We start from the raw sequence: 21,098 nt of genomic DNA on the forward strand, positions 1-21,098 counted from the left end.
GAAGAAAGTCGCAATTAAATGGTAGAATTTGAAATTTTAATTTTCTAAAATCTAATTATTAAATGACTTAGAATTTGAAATTTTAATTTTCTAAAATCTAATTATTAAATGACGATATTTGCCATTTATTTTCATTTATCCGTATCATATCTTAAAATTATGGGAAAATTACTTACAAAAACCCTGGTGGATCGTTTTCTTTCTAAATAATCCCTAAGTTTTGAACAATTTAGTAAAAAAATTATTTCTTAAAATCCCTCATTATTGACCTACTCACTACTTTTTTATTTATTATCGAGTTTATCATTTTTTATTTATTGTTAAACTTATTATTTTTTTATTATTTAGAATTGAGCTCACAATTTTTATTGTCGAACTCACTACTATTTACTGTTGAGTTCACTATTTTTTATTTACTTTCGAACTCGACACTAATGAAATCCATTCATTTTCAATTTTTGAGTTTTTTTAACTAAAAATATATGAAAAGATCAATTAAAATTTTGAGATAATGACTTCTTTAAATGGTTTCAAGTTAAAATAATCATTTTTGATCATTTTTCATTATAAAAAAAAAAGTAAGTGAATTTTTTATAAATGTCTTCGAAATATTTGAAAAATTCCTTGAAAATGACTTTATCTTTCTTAAATCATTTTCAATAAAATAGAATCTTTAAAATTTGATTGAGATGTTAAAATCCAATATTTTGAATAAAAATAATGAATTTAATTAAGACATTCAATCGTGAGAAATGTGAGAGATAAGGTTCATGAATTGTTAAAAAAACAAAATTACTAAATAAACTATTAAGAGACCACTCAAATTTAAGGATTATTTAGAAGAAAAAAAATATCTCTCTATCAAGGTGTTTTAAGTAATTTTTTCTAAAATTATTATTTAGAGTGTTAATTCTATAAAAATTCGATCAAAATTGTTTTTAATTCCAAAGGTTGATTTGACAAGAGATTGAGGTAAATTCAGATTAATTAAATTTTAAATTATAAAAATATTTTTATATTAATTTACATTATCTAATATGATTATTAAAATTTGAATAAATGTTCGTCTAGTTGTAAGACAATAATGGATTAGATGACTTATTGCATTATAAAAGTCAAAGAGCGTGCGATTAAATGACTTATTCACCCTATCATTGGCAGGAAACTAAACCACGGTTTATCTGTAAAATGTGGAGAGAGTACAAGGACTGTTTGGTAATTTCCTATCATATACAGAATACCTACACCTTTCCAGAATCCGGATGGGTGGTTATCCGCAACTATCCTCACCTTCGCGTGTTCTCGTGTAAGCCCGTGGGAAAGTTACACGTGGCACAATAAATTCATTAATGCATCATAATTGTGGATGCGTTTGTCGCCATTGTGAACAACTTTATTTGAGAGCTAAGTATGATCCGCACGACAACCAGAAAATTTATCCGATTGGTGATTTGTCGCTATTAGTTTTGGTTATTTTATTGAAAGAAATTGGTGATGAAATCGAATGGTTAGAAAATCATCATTTCGACAAATTGCACGTAAGAGTGGGGCCATAGAATAATTAAAGGGTGGAGATCAAACTTTTTCATCTATCAAAGTTTTTCGTGTCCAGCGAACACGTACAGTGATCACTCATCACAAGTTGTGTAAACTGAAGACGTAGCTGTCACGTGTAACAGTTTTTCCGGGGTACGAAGTGACAGGACGATTCAACTTATCCAATGATCAATCATTATACGGCAAGAATAGATCTCACTGTCCACTAGACTTTTTTTTTTTTTTTTTTTTTTTTTAAAGTAATATAAAATAAAAGAGACAATTAATGGGCTGACTTATCTGTTACAATTTTATCACAAAAACTTCGTTACTTGATCAAGTTCTTACTTTATGAATCATGCTACCATGACTTACTTGGTAAGATTTCAAATCTTACTAAGCATCATTGGCCCATATGGATAATCAAATTAGCAATCTAACAATATAGTCTTTTAGGTTTCATGAAAAAAAAAATTAAAAAAAAAAATTACTTTTTAAGTTTGATTGTAAATGTTAAAAATGGATCGTTATCGAACTCCCTAACTTAAAATTAAAATTCGACGATGAAAATTAATATTTTTTTTTAATTTCTTTTTCAAATTTCTTAAAATTTTGTCCTGTACAACCCAGTGATAATAGATCACGTTTTTGGATGACAATAATTGATGTGGTTAGAATTCAATCCAAAATATGTTAAGTACCAAATTAATATCATAAATTTGATTTTTATGACTCGGATTCCCACTCTAGGATTTGCCATGTAACAAACTTGATAAGTAATCTGACTCTAAGGCTATGTTTGGATTGAGAGAAGTGTATAGAAAAAAAGAGAAGATAAGAGATTCAATTTCTCTCCACCATGTTTGGATTGACAAGAGAGAACTTGGGACAATTTTGAATTATTTAAAAATACTTTAAAAAGAGTTTTAGAGGCAGAATTAGAATTATAAAAGATTTTAAAAGGGCCTCTCTCCTTTTCTCTCACCTTCTCTCCATTTTTGGAGAGAAGGAAAATTCACATTTTTTTCTCTCATCTTTTTTTATCTTCTCTCCTCACTTTACAATTCAAACAAGAGAAATGGAGAAAAACTCATTTATTTTCTTTTCCCTTCTTCTCTTCTCTCCATTTCTCTCAATCCAAACATAGCCTAAGGGATCACTTGCCAGTTCCCCCAACCTAAAAAATGTTTAAATCTTTGTAAAACTTTTTTTTCTTAATAAATTTCTTTAAAATTGACTAAAAATAAAATTTTACAATTTTTTTTTTTGCTCAATAATCCAAATTGGAGATGTGGACTGAATGATAAAAATGCGTTGCAACAATGGACTCAAGGAGGTATTTCAAATTTTGATGAAAATGTACGGGTGTGAAATAAATTCAAAATACCACATGTTTGTCACGACGGGGGTTCAAAGTCGGATTCCATAGAATGGATGCTGACCCATGACAGACATCGACCACTAATTGAATTTGCATTGAAGGACGAGGGGGTGCTCTCCTTTCTTGTACTTATAAAGCAACATGTAAGAGTGTAGACTGAGGACAAAAAAAAAAGAAAAAGAAGATAAAGAGAGTACAAAGAGATAGTTGAAATTGATTTTTTGGGTTCGGCAAAAACATGCTCAAATTGGGACATTGTGGCAGTTCCTGGACGTTTCTATGTCCAACATCAGACTACAAAAAGATCTTTGTCCTTTTGTGATAATTTTGGGAAAGATTTGGGGGATCCAGATATGATTATGAACTACCAATTCTCTTTATACGGCTCCAGCAAAATCTCATGTGTTTCTTCACATTGAACAACTAAGTGCGGACATGCATTAATTACCACAAAATTAGAGGCACGTGAGATGCACGTGGAGAGGCCCCAATCCCCCAGCTATCCTTCAAATTCAAAGAGTGACACCACCTTAGAATACCAACCAAGCATGGCTTGAATCAATGAGAGAGGGATGAACTAACTGATGTGGATCGGAATTGTGGATTTGATTCATATCGAGCCTTTTTAAGGCTAAAAAACATGGCCCAAACCCTATCCATCTGAATTTCGGGCCGGGCTTAAGTAATAAAACCTCAGTCTAAGCCCGATCGACCTATAGTCCGCCACCGATGTTCGGGAGAAATATGTTTTTAATTATTTTTTATTGTATAAAAAGCATACTAAATAACAATAAACTAATTAAAATAATATTTTATTAGCATGTTTAACAAAATTAATTGTATTCTATACAGTAAAATTTTATGGGCACCATTATTAATTCATAAAAATAATTATTATGCGACATATTTTAATATAATACAACGGGCTGAGCCACCATTTAGGCCTACATTCAATACCCAAACCTGGCCCTATAATAAAATGGCTTAGCCAAACCCAATAACTAAATGGGCTAAATTACTAAACCCAAACCCAATCCATGATGGACTGAGATGGTTCAGGCCAATACATGACCCCTTGACAGTCCTAATTGTCCACCAACAAGACAGATAGACAAGTCAAATGTATCGGACGAGATTTAAAACCGTGATTCATTTGTCTCATTGTTGAACATGATGACTCAAATGTATCAAAAAACTCATTTGAGAAGATACGTCAAAATGAGTTTTAAAACCATGGTCTTACCTTATTCAAACATAATTTTCAATTTGATATTGAAAAGCTGAAGGAGTCGAAATACAAGTTTTCAACCCCTAGGGTTTGTCTAGGGGTTCCTTCCTTTGAAGCAAAATTCAATCTTAGGGTTGGATTCCTCAACAACATCACAATGTAAGCAAAACAAATCATTGAATTGCATGATACAGTATCACATGTAGTAATTGGCTTTTCCATGAAAAGTTCTCGGACACACTTTTTTTGGGTGCACCTCATTCTAAACTAATCCTCGGTCAACGACAAACATGATTTTAAATATAGTTTGAGATTGAGATTACTTCTCCAAGTCATCTCAATATTATTCATGAACGAGCGGGATATTTGGTGTGGATCTTCCTTCATATTGACTCGTTTGGATTCAATATGAGTTGCGCTTCCAATATTTTGAAAATATTGACTAAGTCAATAAAATTCAATTGGGTCAATTGGGTTTTTGTACTCTTTATATATATATATAAATAACTAATTTTTAATGATTTAAATATTCATTATTTTAACAAAATATGATATTGGGACTAAGCATTTTCAAAATATAATTTAATAAATAATTATAACGTAAATATAAATATAATTTAATAAATAATTATAAATGGAGTTAAATGGTTTATCTCGTCAGGGGCAAGATCACTCTGCGATTTTTCTCTCCCCAAATGTGTCCTTTTGGGTTTATTTTGTATCTTAATTTTCAATCTTAACATTATATCTCCTTCAACCTTCAAACATTTGGAACAGGAAAGGGTAGAAGACATGCTAGAAAAATAAAAAGTTTTCTAAAAGGATTGGAGATAATTTAAAAGCAAAGTTAAACATGAGGTTGAATACGTTAAAATAATTTACCAAGTGATCAAAGAACTTGAATGTGACTGCTTTTTTGGAGAATATTATCAAGGGTTTTTAGCTAGAGATTAAAGATAAGGACATTTAGGTTAAGATAGTGTAGAAAATCTTACAAAGGAGACGGAGGTCAAGGGGGCATGTAATCGATTTGGGAATGCAAGGGTCTATAAATCACCCTTCATTTTCTATTCACATTTGTAATTACGAGGTTTTTCTATTGTGTGCGCCTCGTGCTCAGCCAAAGAATACAATAATATTATTAAAAGTTAGAAATTAATGTTGATTTAATTGTTATTTTATGTCAAAATTTTTATATAAATAATAATATTAGAATATATGGTTTTTTCATTTTCTTTCAGTCATCATCATCATGTGAAGAATAACTAAATGCTAGCTGAAGAAGTGCCACTTAGCTTAATGGTAAAATGTGTGCAGGGTTGTTCTCCCATCCTAATTTCAAATCCCTTGAACCCATACTTCTTATGTTAACAATTAACCAAATTACCTGCTTCTAACCAAACATTAACCTATCAAAAAAAAAAAAAAAAGAAATATTAGCTGGACAGTCAAAATATTGTTCTTATAAATTATAAGTGTAATGATTTTCTGACGCCACCCCTCTGACACAAGCCCCTTACGCCCCATCACAGAACCATAGATCACTTTCCTTGGGAGACACATAATTATAATATTTTCTTGTGTATCCCAAGCCAAATGATTTACGATTTTGTGATGGGGTGTGTGTTAGAGGAGGGCATCATATCATCACGACTCAAGTTATAACTCCACAAGTAGAAAAAAATTATTTTAGGATCAACTTTATCAAACTTCCAACCAAAACTTAAATTATAGCACATTTGGACTAAATTGGGTTTGGGTTGGCCACAGTGAAGCCGAACTCTTTAGGAAAGGCTTGGACTTGGATTGGCCATGGCTAAACCTGCTTGTATAGATGGGCTTATGAGTGATATAAATATTAAGAACAATTAGATACAAGAGCACCCAAACTCTAAGAAACCTAAGAGTAATCCAAAGATGAATGCGGTCCAACAAATATGGCTCACATTGGCAGGCTAGCTGTCTTATCTGGTTGACCCTCTTTGAAAAACAAGGGGTAGGGCCTCAACTTGGAAGTCATGAAGCAGGGTTGGGCTCATAATTCTTGTAGATGCACGAAATGGCTCTACACCTCCCTTCTCTTTAAGCTCGGGGGACCTGCAAAACAGCCCACTCCGACGATCAAGTTAGCCAAATTGATCAGTGTAATGTGCTTAGAGAAGAAGAATTCGAACCTCTTTTACTCGTAGTTTTCTTCCTTATATAGGCGTTCAACTTGATCGTTTTCTGCGCCACTTCTTGAGGTGACTTGAGGTAGTTAGTTTACTCCCTGACATGTCAGCTGCAGGAGTTGTTGCAACTGCCCTATCTGAGAAAGTCAGATTTGGTCTGACATGACGTGGGTGGTTAGAACTGGCTGTCTATTGCAGGCTTATCTGTCAGACCTGTAATACCGACCTACGAGCTGATAGCACAGCCCCGAGCTTGGAATACATGCATTCATTGGAGTTAATAAACCGAATAAGAGTCTTTGTCCGACCTCAAAATCATTAATCTTGGCCCCTGATCGAGCCACGTGTCCGTGCTCAAGAATCAAGTTATAACTCCACAAGTAGAAAAAAATTATTTTAGGATCAACTTTATCAAACTTCCAACCAAAACTTAAATTATAGCACATTTGGACTAAATTGGGTTTGGGTTGGCCACAGTGAAGCCGAACTCTTTAGGAAAGGCTTGGACTTGGATTGGCCATGGCTAAACCTGCTTGTATAGATGGGCTTATGAGTGATATAAATATTAAGAACAATTAGATACAAGAGCACCCAAACTCTAAGAAACCTAAGAGTAATCCAAAGATGAATGCGGCCCAACAAATATGGCTCACATGGGCAGGCTAGCTCGCTTATCTGGTTGACCCTCTTTGAAAAACAAGGGGTAGGGCCTCAACTTGGAAGTCATGAAGCAGGGTTGGGCTCATAATTCTCAAGGGCTCCTGCCCAGTCAGCTTCGATGGATTCGCATTAGGAGAATGCCTGTCCTGTGCCACCTTGGTAGCACAAACAAAGGTCCTGTGTACCAGCGATGTACGAAGAATAGTAAATCACTTTACTTACTTTCTTAGTTGCAAGGGTACTTTGCTGTAAAGTTTCATCTTTATACTCTATAAGTATATTTTCAAGTATAAGTCTTTTTAGTATTACAATAGTTGACTATGACTCATATTACATTGACCCTTGCAGTGCTAATATTTTAATTAGTCTGAGTCTTAGTCTACTAAAAGCATAGGAACAGTCTTATCTTATTTAGTAAACAAATTGTAGTTAAGTTGATATTTTTTTAGTTAGTACATTAATATTTTGAAACGAAAAAAACTTATTAATGACTTGAGATACTATCTTTTTCTCATTCAATTATTAAGAATATGAATCAATGGGTACTCAGATTTTTGGTGGTTTTGATTTCTATTCTATTTTAGAAATCGATAAAAGAAAGAAAAAAAAACTATTGGTTTAGATTCTATATACCTAAGCAACCGAATCAGAACCCCATTGACACCCTTACCTTGGACCGCTTCTTCATTTTTTACTACCTGATCAAAAAATTTGCTCATAATGCTCACAGAATCTAGGATCCACTAATCACATGTGCCCGTTGTCTATCAGCATTGTGATGAAAAATTATGTGAGCACAAAATTTCTCTACCTAACCTATCAAATATAAGGCTAGGATGAGAAGGACAACAAAGGTTTCAAAAGATTTCATTACAAAACGTTTCCTAAAGAGTAAGTCTAGCCTTACTAGTTTACTGAGATTTCAAATCTTACCCAGAACTGTTGAACATACCTTGTGGCATCTAAAATCCGATGCTACAGGATGTAGATGTAGAGAACAAAATTCCATGAAATCATATAAAAGAAAACAACAACAAACTTAAAAAAAAAAAAAAAGTTATTTTTCATTGTTAGATTTGAGAGTTTGGTAGGAGTTCTATATCTATTCATTTTCAAAACTCTGGATCAAGTTCCAAAAGAAAATAAAATTGGACCTAAGATTTTTTTTAAGAAATATAGAGTACGTCCCGTTGGATTGCCAATTTAGTAATGAGTCCAATTAGCTTACCTAAGCTAGTAAGGATTTCACCCCTAACAAGGGTCCTTGGAGCACCTTGTGGTATCTAAAAACATAATCCTCCAATGCTTAAGGGTTATAGAGAACAAAATTCTATAAACTTTGAAAAAAAAAAATTCACAAAAAAATTTATGTTTCAACATTGAATTTTAATTTTAAGTAATCGTCCACTTTCAAAACCTTGGATCAAGCTTGGAAGATTATTATTATTATTATTTTTTAATGAAACTTAGAGGGCTGTGGGTGTTGGATTGTTGATGTTTTAATCCATTTTAGTAAAACTTAAGACTTAAAATCTTACGATTTAAGTAAGTTAAGTATTTCACTTTGGTAATCCATTTTAGCTCACCTACCCTTAGTAAGATCCAATTCTTACTTACGAGTGAGTAAGGAATGTATTTATCTTCCTTAAATAAAGTATTCATCACATGGTGTTCAACGAGTCCCATTTAATAAATAAATAAGCCAATATTATAACAAGAAAAACTGAAAGGTCAGAGATAGGGGTGTCAATGGGTACTCATTTACCCGGAATCGAATCGGAATCGAAGTCGAAAACCTCGATTCTGATTTGGTTCTGATTTTCTTTTTATTGAAACCGATTAGAGTAGGGTCTAATATGAAATCGAATCGATAGGAACCGAAACCATTAGATTCTATCCAATGAGTACCCATGGGTACCCGAAATCGATTTATTTTATCATTTATTATTACATTATACATGATTCAAGGTAATCCTATATTTTAAAATTGACATATATGATATAAAATTATTCAAATTTCATATAAACTAAATATTTGAGTTTAAGTAGAGTCATTTCTTTTTAAATTTATTACTTGTAAAGGAAATACATTTTAATGTTTGAAAATAAAAGTCATTAAATCTTCATTTTAGTGAAACAAATTATTATTAAGTTAATACTTTACAAATAATATGTTATTTTTTAGAAGAAATTTTTTACTATAATGATTTTGAAATAATTTTTCTCATTTGATTGTTGAGAACAGGAATCGACGGGTACCCATGATTTTTATGGTTCCGATTCGACTTATTTTAAAATCGGAATCGAAACCGACAAGAACCAGAATCGATAAAATATAAAAGTTATGATTCCAAATATCATAGGAATCGAATCGAAACCGACTCATTGACACCCCTAGTGAGAGAAGAGCAATGATATATAAAAAACACCCTTTTGGGTTTTAAAACTAATGACATACCACCCCTTGATGGGAAAAATGCCCTTACTTTTCTTCTTCATTTGTTAAGATTCTATTTGCTTGAAGAATTTTTTCGGAATATTGACGTGGATTGAAGTTTGGATGGCGGCAAAGAATGAAGGGTTTCTACAAAAGGGTGAAAATGACAAAGGGTTGTATAAATTAATATTTACCATATTAGTTGAAGAGAGTATAACCTACCATTTTAGTTCAAGACAGTGACCGAAGGATTTTTTTTATTAGAGTATATATATATAATTTTTAGTTAAGAGGTAAAATATGATGGCATTTTGGTCAGTTTCCATTAAGTCTATATGAGAAGACTGAGATCAAAGGGGGCACCATATCAAAGCTCAAATATTAACTAAAACATGAAGCGGTGGGTATAGGTGGTGAGTTTTTTTTATAAGCTGTAATTAATATTAATATATATATTTTTTTATATGAATGAATGGAAATGAACACCATTATATAAGTCTATGTGGATTGGACTCTTTAAAATAACAACCGCCACGGAAGAGAAAAAGATACAACAAAGCTCTTCATAATTTATAGACGGACGCTCTTCTTTTCAGACGCCCCCATACGCTCCCTGACCTGACAGTTATACAATCATAAATCTTAAAATCTTTTTCGTGTGTATCTCAAGGCAAATGATCAGCGACTCTGCGATAAGGGCATTGAGTTGTGCGAATTCCACAGTCACCCAAACACCTTCTAGAAAAATGGTCATAACTTTATCTGGGGGAACTCCAAATGAAACATTGTTTGAAGAGCTTTCCAACCATTCATGGCTTGTTGTATTTAATACAGAAAATAACTCGGAAATTAACTGTAAAGTCACCCACATGGAACTGGGTGTGTGTGCTTATAACTGGGTCTGGTGTGGACTCAAGTTCCTCCATCTGTGAACTTGATTGATGTGGAGAGGGCAAAGGTCTTTTTTACTACTGCTTGGATTGCTTTAGTTTCCATGGGTAAAACAACAACTATGGGTAGGATAGAGCTGGATATATACTTACCTTGACAGGGTCATTGGGTCATCAAGAAGGCCCATGTCCTTGTTTGGCGGTCTCCATTTCATTTGTGGAGAAATCCCCACCTAACATCTCCCCCTCCTTTAGCAAAGTTAATGCTCCAAGCCCAATTGTATCTTTATCTCGAGGAAAGCCCTTTCTTGGCTTTTCATTGTCAAGTTCTAAAGTTCTAGAAGGTGACTGTTTTTTTTTTTTTTTTAAATCTTTCTATTAGTAAAAATGGGATTTATCTAATTCTGACAACGTTCCTTGTTAAAGTGTAAATAATATTTGGCTAATCCTTCATCTTACAATATTTAATTAAATGCAATTAAAAAGGCCTCTAACTCCTGAAGTGACTGCATATCACCCCTACAAAGGTTCTAATCCTTTAAACTCTACAACGTGTACAAGGGAGTTGGTGGTTAGTAATTAGTAGGTGAATGCGGTTTTGAGCACTAGTTGTGTTTCAACTATAAGGGTGGTTGTTTTCAATGTTTTGGATTATCTCAGAATGTTTCACCTGTGACCATTTTGGTTTGTCTTCTTAATTAGTATCTGATATCTATAGACCATTCTACTAATCTTCCTTTCTGTGACCAGACTAATTAGGAACTTCATGAGATATTCATATTCATTTTCATTGGTAATTCCAAATAGCTAGCCTTGATAATTAACTTGATTCATAATTAATTACTTGGCTTTATGGAAGAAAATTGGAATGTAGTTTGTGTAGGAAACTAGTCACCCATTTCATTTTGCATTTCTTTCTTCACTTATTTTCTGGTCAATTACATCTATTTAAAATAACTTAAGCAAGGCCATTACCTAAGCATTAATTAGTTTCAATTGACTTCAGATTCTTTTCCAATACCATTATGCAATTTGGTATCTTGTTTCGAAATATTTTGAGTTTTCATTCAATTAAATACAAAAAAAGGGAAATAATTTACAAATGGCTAGAATGGCCACCTACGTCAGTATTTTATTTTGTATACTTATTTTTCTCTTACTAAGGATTTCTTTTACATAAAAATAGCTAAAATGAGCTTTGACAGATAGGGATGTCAATTGAGCTCGCTGTCCACCTTCCAAAACAAGGGTTAGGGCCTTCATATTGAGTCCGCAAGGGTAAGTTCGAGCTCAATTATTTTCAACCCTTCAAATCTGAGTTTCCAGCCCACTATTATATATTTTAGAAACATTCATAAAATATTAACTAAATAAATATTTTTCTAATAAAAGTAAAGTATGTTGTATAATTAGAATTTAGCTCTCATCTTTTACTACAATTATATGTTAATAAGATACTAATTGAAAATTCAATAGGATAATCATCAAATACAAAAAAAAAAAAGCTTTTTTTTTCCACTAAAAAAAATTGTATTATAGACATTCTTATTTGGCCCACAGCCGGCCCTAATCAAGCCTGTTAGGGCATAGATTGGGCTTAGTCAACTTAGGCCCGATAGGGGTCTGGTTTAGGGAGAGCCCTCCTTTTTTAAAGTCGGGTTAGGGCTCAATGAAGCCTGGACCGAACGCTCCCATTGACAGCCCTATTGACAGATTCCCTGTGTTGTTTAGGAAAGGATTCAGTATGTGGCTGAAAAGAAATTATTTGTTTGATGGGGCTTTGAGCTGTGTTGAATATCAATCATATGTTATGAGCAGTGGGTAGGTGGTCTGGATCCGTCATGTACACGTACACGTACACACACAGGCGGAGCCAGGATTTTCTTTTAGAGGAAACATAATATAGGTTATACATTAAGGTTGAAGAACTTGAAGATGATTGATTTTGTGGATAAAATTCAAGGATTTTTTTGTTTTGTTTTGTTAGAGATTGAAGAAAGAGCATTTATTTCGTTTCTCATTAATCAATGAGAGAAGATCCAAATCAAGGGTAGTCAATCTCACCAATTTTTAAAAAATGGTGTATTCAAATATTAATCAATTTAATAGAACGGTGTCTAAATCACCCAAAACAATTGAGAGGTAAGAGGGGGAAAAAAGTTCAAAGTGGATCTATCAGCAGTTTAAAAACACAACTGGGGTGGCTCAAATATTTACTAAAATATAGGGGAAGGGGCAAAAAGGTTAAGGTGGACATGCCAACAGTTTAAAAACACAATTAGGTATCCCAGATATTCACCAAAAAGTAGTGAGGAGGGGGCAAAAAAATTGAAGGGTAGAGGGATGTGGGGGTGAAACAATGAAAGAGGGCACGTTATAAAATGAGTGTATCATAAAATCATCAAAGTTTAAAGGGCTTTTACCTCACCAAAAAATACTTGAGGGGGGGCAATAGCCTCTGCTCACCCCTTCTTGGCTCTGCTTAGCCAACTTTTTTTATTTGGATATTATTTTTGCTCATAGGATCCTGGATAAACCAATCACATTAAAGGACCGTCAATATTATTTAATTTTTTTTTCTCAAAATGATATTGTGTATGTGAGCACCTTTGTGAAACTCTTTTAATATTTAATCAAACACTTGTTGGATATTTAACCAAACATTTTGTATGTCATATCTTCTAAGACCTTATTTGATAACAACAATAAATGACAATCCAACTAATAGTAGCAAACGAAAAGAAGATAAACAAATATACAAAGAAAAAGTAAGAATACAATACCCACAACACGAGATTTTATGTGGTTCATCCGAAGGTTACATCCATGGAGGTATGAGTATTAGAGTTCAATTTCACTATGAAGAAAATATGACAAATTGATAAAAGAAGTCATCTCTATCACTTAGTCTTACCTTCTTCTAGATCTCAATCTTTTCAAACCTCTCCTCTTTTGAATTTCTTTATTTTCTTACTTGCTTTTCTCGAAAAAAATTTAGACTTGAAGTTAGACTTACAATAAAAGAAAACAAAACCCATTTTAGAAGCACCACATGAGTGGGTCACTTACATAAATTACAAGTCCAACCCAAAAATACACATATACTTGGACCGGACCTAATTGTTTTGGAGGCACACTTCAACAAATGATAGATACAAATTGCATTTTTTTTAATTAGTGCATTATTCATTTTAATTTCGAAAATGATAAACTGTCATTTTAGAAATTAAAATATTTTCATTGAAGTGGATTTTTTTTCATATTCTATAAACAATAAATACTTTTCCTGTTTTAATTTCAGTAAGATAGTTTTTTTTTTTTTTAATTATAGAAAATATTTTAATTTTGAGGATGACAATTTATTGAGGAATTAAAATTTGACATTATATAAAATTTCAATTTTCAGCATATGTTTCGATAAATCACCCTCTAATTTATTTGGACATGAGAAAATGTACCAGATGGTCTTATATAATTCAAACAATATATATAATTAGTGACATGTAATCAGGTCAAACTTGATTAATAAGAATTAAGAAGTTTAAAGCCACATACCACATCACACTATCAAAGGGGAAGAAATGCTTTAGGGGATGATAACACGTGTATGTGCGTTTAGTCTCTTGGGTTTATTGCATTTTTCCCTGCTTACCCTCTAAGTAACCATGAAACATACACACTCTTGACCACTTTTCACATTAAATGGAACTTTATTACTTTCCTGAAGTAGTCAATTCTTTTCCTTTTCAATATTAATTTAGTTTTCCATCTTTTTTCTTACTCATAATTGGTAGGGTGATGTCATATGTTGCATTTGATTGAGATATATCCTCACTAAAAACATATGAAATGTCTTAAAAATCACATAAATTAATTATCACAGTTAATTGACATCATTTCTAAGCATAAACGAAATATTTAATTGTCACAAAGTTAATATTAGAATGAATATTATTTGCTTCAAAGTAGGTATTAGCGAACCCATAATTATGATGTCGCAATATCACAAAGCTCTGGTCACAATCACAACGTCACCAATTAATAAAGCTCAATGCTATGGTCATTATCACAGTTCGAAAACTCAATGACTCACTTCAGAACTTTATTGAATCAACTCAAATCGATTGAATTTTGTCATGACTTGATATACAAATCCGAAAAGAGTCAAATCACAGAATTGATATAAAAGTCATCAAATAGTCCCACCAACCGCTAGGATAAAAACTAGGTTGAATTATGTATTATTATTATTATATAAAAGTCATCAAATAGTCCCACCAACCATTAGGATAAAATGGTCTGAGAGAAGAGGCACATATACAAAAATACAATAATTATGTATAATTTGTAAATGGTTACTTCTTAAAATAATTGATTCTTGGTCAAAGTGGTCACGATTCGTATAACATATCTCAATTAAGTTGTTGTCATCATTGTCACATCCTTTATAATATTTGATCAATAACATAATTTCTTATTTTTTTAGTACCATTTTTCCTTACATGAGTTAAATATTATATATTAGTTAAGGTAGCTGCGATGACCTAGCCATATCCTCCATGTTTAGGTGACTACTTAAGATGCCCATATACTTTCAACCGCCGACATGCACACCTAATTAAATATTGATCCAATCATAGACTAACGTATAATGACCTAAATGCTCTCATCTTCAACCCTTAAACCAAAAATCTTTATTTTGATAGGAGGTTAGAACTTATAATCAAACTGTCAAGATAAAACACGTATCCCCAATTGGATTTCATGCTTTGTTGAGTTGATTTTCACTGGTCCATGGTTTCCAACTTATTTTTAAAATGATTTACTTTAGGGAAAATTACTTAAAAAATCCAAAAAAAAAAAAATTACTTATCAAAAAGAATCTAATTTTTAAAAATTAGAAAAAACATAAAAATCCGGTCATTGAAAGACCGGTTTCTTTTCTCTCCTTTATATTTAAAAAAAAATCGAATTTTTTTAAAAAATACCGGTCATTGAAAGATCGGTTTCTTCTCTCTCTTCACTAATCTATCTTCTACAATTAAAAAAAAATCAAATTTTTTTAAAAATACCGATCATTGAAAGACCAGTTTCTTCTCTTTCTTCACTTCTCTCTCCTCTACATTCAAGATTAATATGTCTAATAAAAATTATGAAAAAATATATATCTAATAAAAATTCTTAAAATCAAGTTATCATCATCAAATCCCATATTTCTACATTTATGAATTATCAAATTCTATCATATATCAAATCCCACGTTTAAAAAAAGAGAGAAATTGCAAATCGCATTTTAAATGTGATTTTTTTTTTAAAAATTCACCAATTTTTGTGACTATGGTTATAAGTGAATGCAATGAGCACAAATGGTGGGTGCAATAGCCTAGTTTGTACCGTTATGTATGAAGGGTTGGGACTTGGGAGAGTTTAACTACCATCTCATCGTTTATTGTTAACTTTAAAAAGCAATGGCATATTTTGTAGAAGAAGAAAAAGGGATGAAAAGAAGATTAAATAAATAATATGTAAAAGCGACCAACTTCGTGAACATTAGGGGTGTCAATGGATTGGTTCCGGTTTGATTCCTATGAATATTAGAATCTTAATCACTATAATTTTTATTTTTTTGATTTTTTTTTTTTATAATTTTCCCTTTTTTTAAAAAAAAATGTAGAGGAGAGAGAAGAAATCGGTCTTTCAATGACTGGTTCAATTTTTTTTTAAATGTAGAGGAGAGAGAAGAAACCGATCTTTCAATGACAACTATTTAAAAAAAAATTGATTTTTTTTTAAAATGTAGAAGAGAGAGAAAGAGAAGAGAGAGAAGAAACTGGTCTTTCAATGATCGGATTTTTATCTTTTTTCTAATTTTTCAAAAATTAGATTCTTTTTTATAAATATTTTTTTTTGGTATTTTTTTCATAATTTTCCCTTTACTTTAAAGTACTTTTACATTGATTCACTAAATTGTTTTTTTTTTTTATTGTGAGTTTTTATTTATGTGCTTTCCAAGTTAGATTATTTACTCAAGATGCTTATAAATTATAATATCCCAATAATACCTTAGCTACAATAGTTTGGTTCATTTCAACCATCAACAAAACCAACTTATGAAACAATATTAAACCCCCCCTCCCCTACATCCATCACTCAATATAGATAAATCATAACCTTTATATATATATATATATATATAACCCTAATAACCAAATAAAATACCCAAATTAAACACACCAAGGAAGAGTTGGGAGAGTATTACATGATGGTGCATGTAGTTGGATTTTCTTCAACAACAAAGAAATCACAACCACTCACATTACCCCTATTACCACCACAACCACAATAACATTGTGATCTTCCATAAGCATCATAACATGGTGGGGGCCTACCATAACCAGGATGATACCATGATCCCCAACCATAGTGACCCTCATAACATGGTCTACAACAAAACCCATATGGTACCGGGTATCCTGTTACAGGTACTGGCACAATAATCTTTGGCTCAACTGTTGTTGGCGTTGGTCCTGGCTTAGATGGAGTCATTTTTCCCTTCTCGGGTTCTTTCTTGATCTCAATATTTTTTATAACATAACCAGCTTTGCACTTCAACTTCTTTGAAAACTTGATGGGATCGAATGGACCGTAGATCGTCACCGTGTTATTCTTTTCATCGTATATCTGCCCTTTTATTTCTATTTTTCTCAACAAAAAAAAAAAACTGTTAGATATTATTATTAGAGAGAGAAAAAATAGGAGTAAGAGAGAGAACTCACTACAGTGGAATCTACATAGAATTTTCCTGATCTTGTTATAGCATTTACAGCAATTAAGATCAACCTTCAACACCAATGTCGAAATCTATAACAAAATTGATCAAAATTATATTATTTAGAGAATCCAAATTATATTAAAGATATAAATGAGAAAGAAAATAAAAGATTAAATTCTAAAACAAAAATATAAGTAGAAAAAAGATGGGTTTGAAGAACTGAGAGAGGTTTTAAGACCTTTTCTGCCATTGTTGGAAGTGATCGAGGTATGAACACCAAGTACTCAACATAGAAAAATTATTAATAGAGAAACCGAAGAGACAGATATATAACAAAGCTCTTCATAATAATTTGTAAGTGGTACTTACATGTGGAAAGACAGTAAGGACGTACACCTTAACAGCCAAACAGAAGAAGACACCTGTCATATTAATTGAATTTTATGTCATCAAGAGTCATGACCATGACGTGTTCTGCCTTTAATAGCTCCAATTGTTAAATCAGCATGTTCTTTGCTGATGGATCTGGAACAAGTGATTTATACGTGTCGCATTTACATAGCAAATGAAGGAAGGAGTAGGAATTTCCATACACACACGAAGCTTCTTATCATAACTTATACTATATTTATCTATTTGATTTTTTTAGGCAATGGCATCATTTGAAATTGTACGAAAGTGATCTTTCCTAGAAAACGTCACATCTATATATGTCTTTTGTAACACTTGTTCCGAAGATGACCTTATAACATCAAATTGTTAATAGAGATTTTCAGAGGGTATTTCTGTAATTTTACAGTAATTTGAATTATTATTATTATTATTTTAAAACCCTGAGAGTCATGGTCCCAAATACGAATATCATGAGGTTGCCATATCAATGATTGTAACCATTTGACCCATTCTTCACTATGAATTTCACGTAAAAAATAAATCCAAAATTTTCTCAACACAAAATCATTGGATGTGACGATAATTCCACTACCTAACGTCGCACATAAGAATAATGGAGATTTTGCCCAACATGCAACCATGGTCTAAAATATGAAAATGTACCAATTAATATATATATTGAGATGGATACAAAATATTGAATATTTTAAAATTTTATCGGATATGTATCAAAATGTATTGACTATGTATTAGAATGTAATGATTTATATAAAAAGTTTCAATTTACGTCTTATCAATTTTTTCCATTAGTCGAAACATTTAATTGATATGAAAATTTTGATTATTGAAATTGAATAGATCTTACTAGTAGAGTGTAATCATACGTTCTATGGTAGCACATGGGCAGCATCAAAATATCATTACCAAGAGAAGTTTAAGGAGAATTAAGTCTACTATTTCTTGAATGTTTGACTGAGAAATTGACTTTTCTCTCTCCTTTTAAGGACTAATTGAACTTTCATCTTAGCTATAGACTAAATAGTGACTTGATTAATTTGGACATGATTTTGATTGATTTGCTATTGAGTTTGAATGAGCTACTGTTGTTGTTTCATCAATTCTACCATCACAAAGTCTAAGAATGATTGTTATTTGTCAGACGGATTATAGTTGTTCATGGAATTAGGGATTGTGACTCTACATTTAGTAGATTGCTGAGATTAATAAAATACTTGTGGAACAATGACTTGGCACATGAAAGGACTGGCTTGTTTAGGATAGTTCTTATTATAACTTAACGGAACACTAAATTAAATAGGTTCGTTTTGTTTGTACGAAAAATTAGGATGAAACTTATTATCTGGATGATACGTTTGACTATAAGAATTCTGAGTTGGCTTTCTAAAAGCACTGTATCCATTGACATCATTGGAATGCTCGTCTTAATGTATGGTAAGTTGGGATAACATTCAATCAAATGGTTGTTGTCATCACACAAGACATAAAAAAATTGGTTTGACTGACACTTGAATGAGAATCATGGTGAGGGGTAGATGTTGAAATGGTAAAAGTATCTAGCTTCCTTGTAAGACTATGTATACCGCTCACTAGATTGGACATAACATTCTTAAGATCAATGTTTACCTCTATCTCATATCTTCATGACTTCTAGATGAAGTCGTTTCTATCAAACTCTCCGTTATTAGTACTTCAATTTTGAGCACTCTCGACTATCTCTACTAGAAAATCGTACGTTTGATTGGGAGTCTGGTTCATAAATTAACCCTTATGCATAGACTTAAATAAGGTACGTTAATTCATGATAGAAGCATTGCACTAATTATGCTTTGTCAATGCCATAGTGAGGGCATTTGACTAACAGATCATTGAATCTCTCTTAAGTTTGAGAGAATTCTTCATCCGAACGCCATTACGTCTTTCATACTCTTACTTTTGATTGATATATATATATCCGTCCTCATTAACAAGTTATGAGATATATCAACAAATTGACAACATTCCTAAACATAAATGAAATATTTATTTGAAGAAAAAAAATCAATCTTGGATTGAATGTGTGCTTGATGCAAACCCATGCATGACCTCACAAATATCCCACATTGGAAAAGATTGGTCATAATCACTGTCCCAAAAATAATTGTTCCAATTAGTTTACTAGGAAATTTGTCAAGTGGATCTAAAAATTATCAAGTTTGATTGGAACATTAGTTTAAATCTCTATTATATTGAACATTATTTTTGAAAACTAGAAAATAAATAAAACATTAAATTTTATTCAAACATAATTTATGCATCTCTAGAAAAATAATCCCAAAGATAAATCCTAACCATCGGATAGAGTGTTTGCACAATCGAGTCAAAACTTAATTGGATGGAGATCCAAGTTGAATCGAGTGTGTGTGATGTGGGGGCGTTGCACGTGCCTCGGGACTAGTCCTTGGACTAGGCAAAGCCTAGATACGGGTCCGATTTGCTATCTATAGGGATACCTGGTTATTAAAAAAAATGTGTTCAAATTTTAAAATGTAAGTCATAAGAATAGTCCCACAAAGTGAACTGAGAAAATAGTCATAACATGTAAAAATATGGTTTGGGTAATAGAACTAAACTTAAAATATTGATTACTTAAGGACCGAGTTTTTAAGGTTTAACACAAAGGTTAAGCTTATTAATGGTTTGCTTTCACTATCATAAAGTTAAATGGTCTTTACATTTTCCACCATAAAAATGTAGACGACTTTTCTTTGTTTGTTGAAGTATTGATAACAAATGGATCTAGAAACAGATTAAAGAATGTGGTCATCATGGTTATAACAATTATTTATTCAGTTAGGGTACGTTTATTCATATACTTCATGATGAATTAGCCATACTTTTTCAATATTTGAGATAGTTCTACGTTTTCAAACTCATGACATACTCCCACGAACTTGGTCTTTACTTATAGACTAATTAAAAATGCCATAAATGGACTCATATTCAACCTCTAACAAGAAAAACTTGAAGTATCTTTTAAGAATCTGTCATCTTTAAACTTTTCAACGTCATATTTAATTCATCATTTCACGCCCATTGACAAAATTCCTTAGTTTTTCTACTGAAAAATTTCATCATCTTCTTTCTTTTTTTTTTTTTTTCTTTTTTTTAATTCCTTGTCTTTCTTGAGCTTTAAATTAAAGTCAAAATAGATAGAATTTTAAGATTGAAAATGAAAGTACAATTTTTAACTCAAGAAGTTAAAGTTGAACGATTTTGGAAAGAAAAATCAAGAGTTTTTACTACAAGTCGAAAACAAGGGCATTTAAGTTAGTTTTCATTAATCTATCAGAGTAGACCAAGGTCAAGGGCATGCCATCAATTTGAAAATACAGTGAGCTATCTAAAATTAAAAATCAAAACATGTAGGAATTGGATGAATATGTCTAAATCACCTTATATTTTCTTCCGACATCGGTCAAAATGATAAATAGTGCTCAAAAAAATTAGAAGATCAATCATATTTTATAACGTTTGGAGTCCATGTGGACAAATCAAAACAAACTAATCTTAAAAAAAAAAAACACATTCAAACAAAAAAAATCCAAATATTGAAAGAAAACATGTATCCTA

General features: G+C 31.8%; 1 protein-coding gene across 1 annotated transcript; it reads right to left on the reverse strand.

Moving 5' to 3' along the window:
- Positions 1-16,491: 16,491 nt before the first annotated feature.
- LOC147411729 (uncharacterized) lies at positions 16,492-17,384 on the reverse strand. Its single transcript, XM_086455237.1, has 3 exons — positions 17,314-17,384; positions 17,080-17,164; positions 16,492-16,998 (listed from the first exon to the last, which is right to left on the reverse strand). Exons 1-3 carry the CDS (start codon positions 17,323-17,325, stop codon positions 16,559-16,561), a joined length of 537 nt encoding a protein of 178 aa, XP_086311363.1. The 5' UTR covers positions 17,326-17,384; the 3' UTR covers positions 16,492-16,558.
- Between the last annotated feature and the right edge of the window lie 3,714 nt (positions 17,385-21,098).

The sequence above is a fragment of the Akebia trifoliata genome, chromosome 1, assembly GCF_017979445.1.
Source record: "Akebia trifoliata isolate Shusen 1 chromosome 1, ASM1797944v1, whole genome shotgun sequence".
Classification (NCBI taxonomy): Eukaryota; Viridiplantae; Streptophyta; class Magnoliopsida; order Ranunculales; family Lardizabalaceae; genus Akebia; species Akebia trifoliata.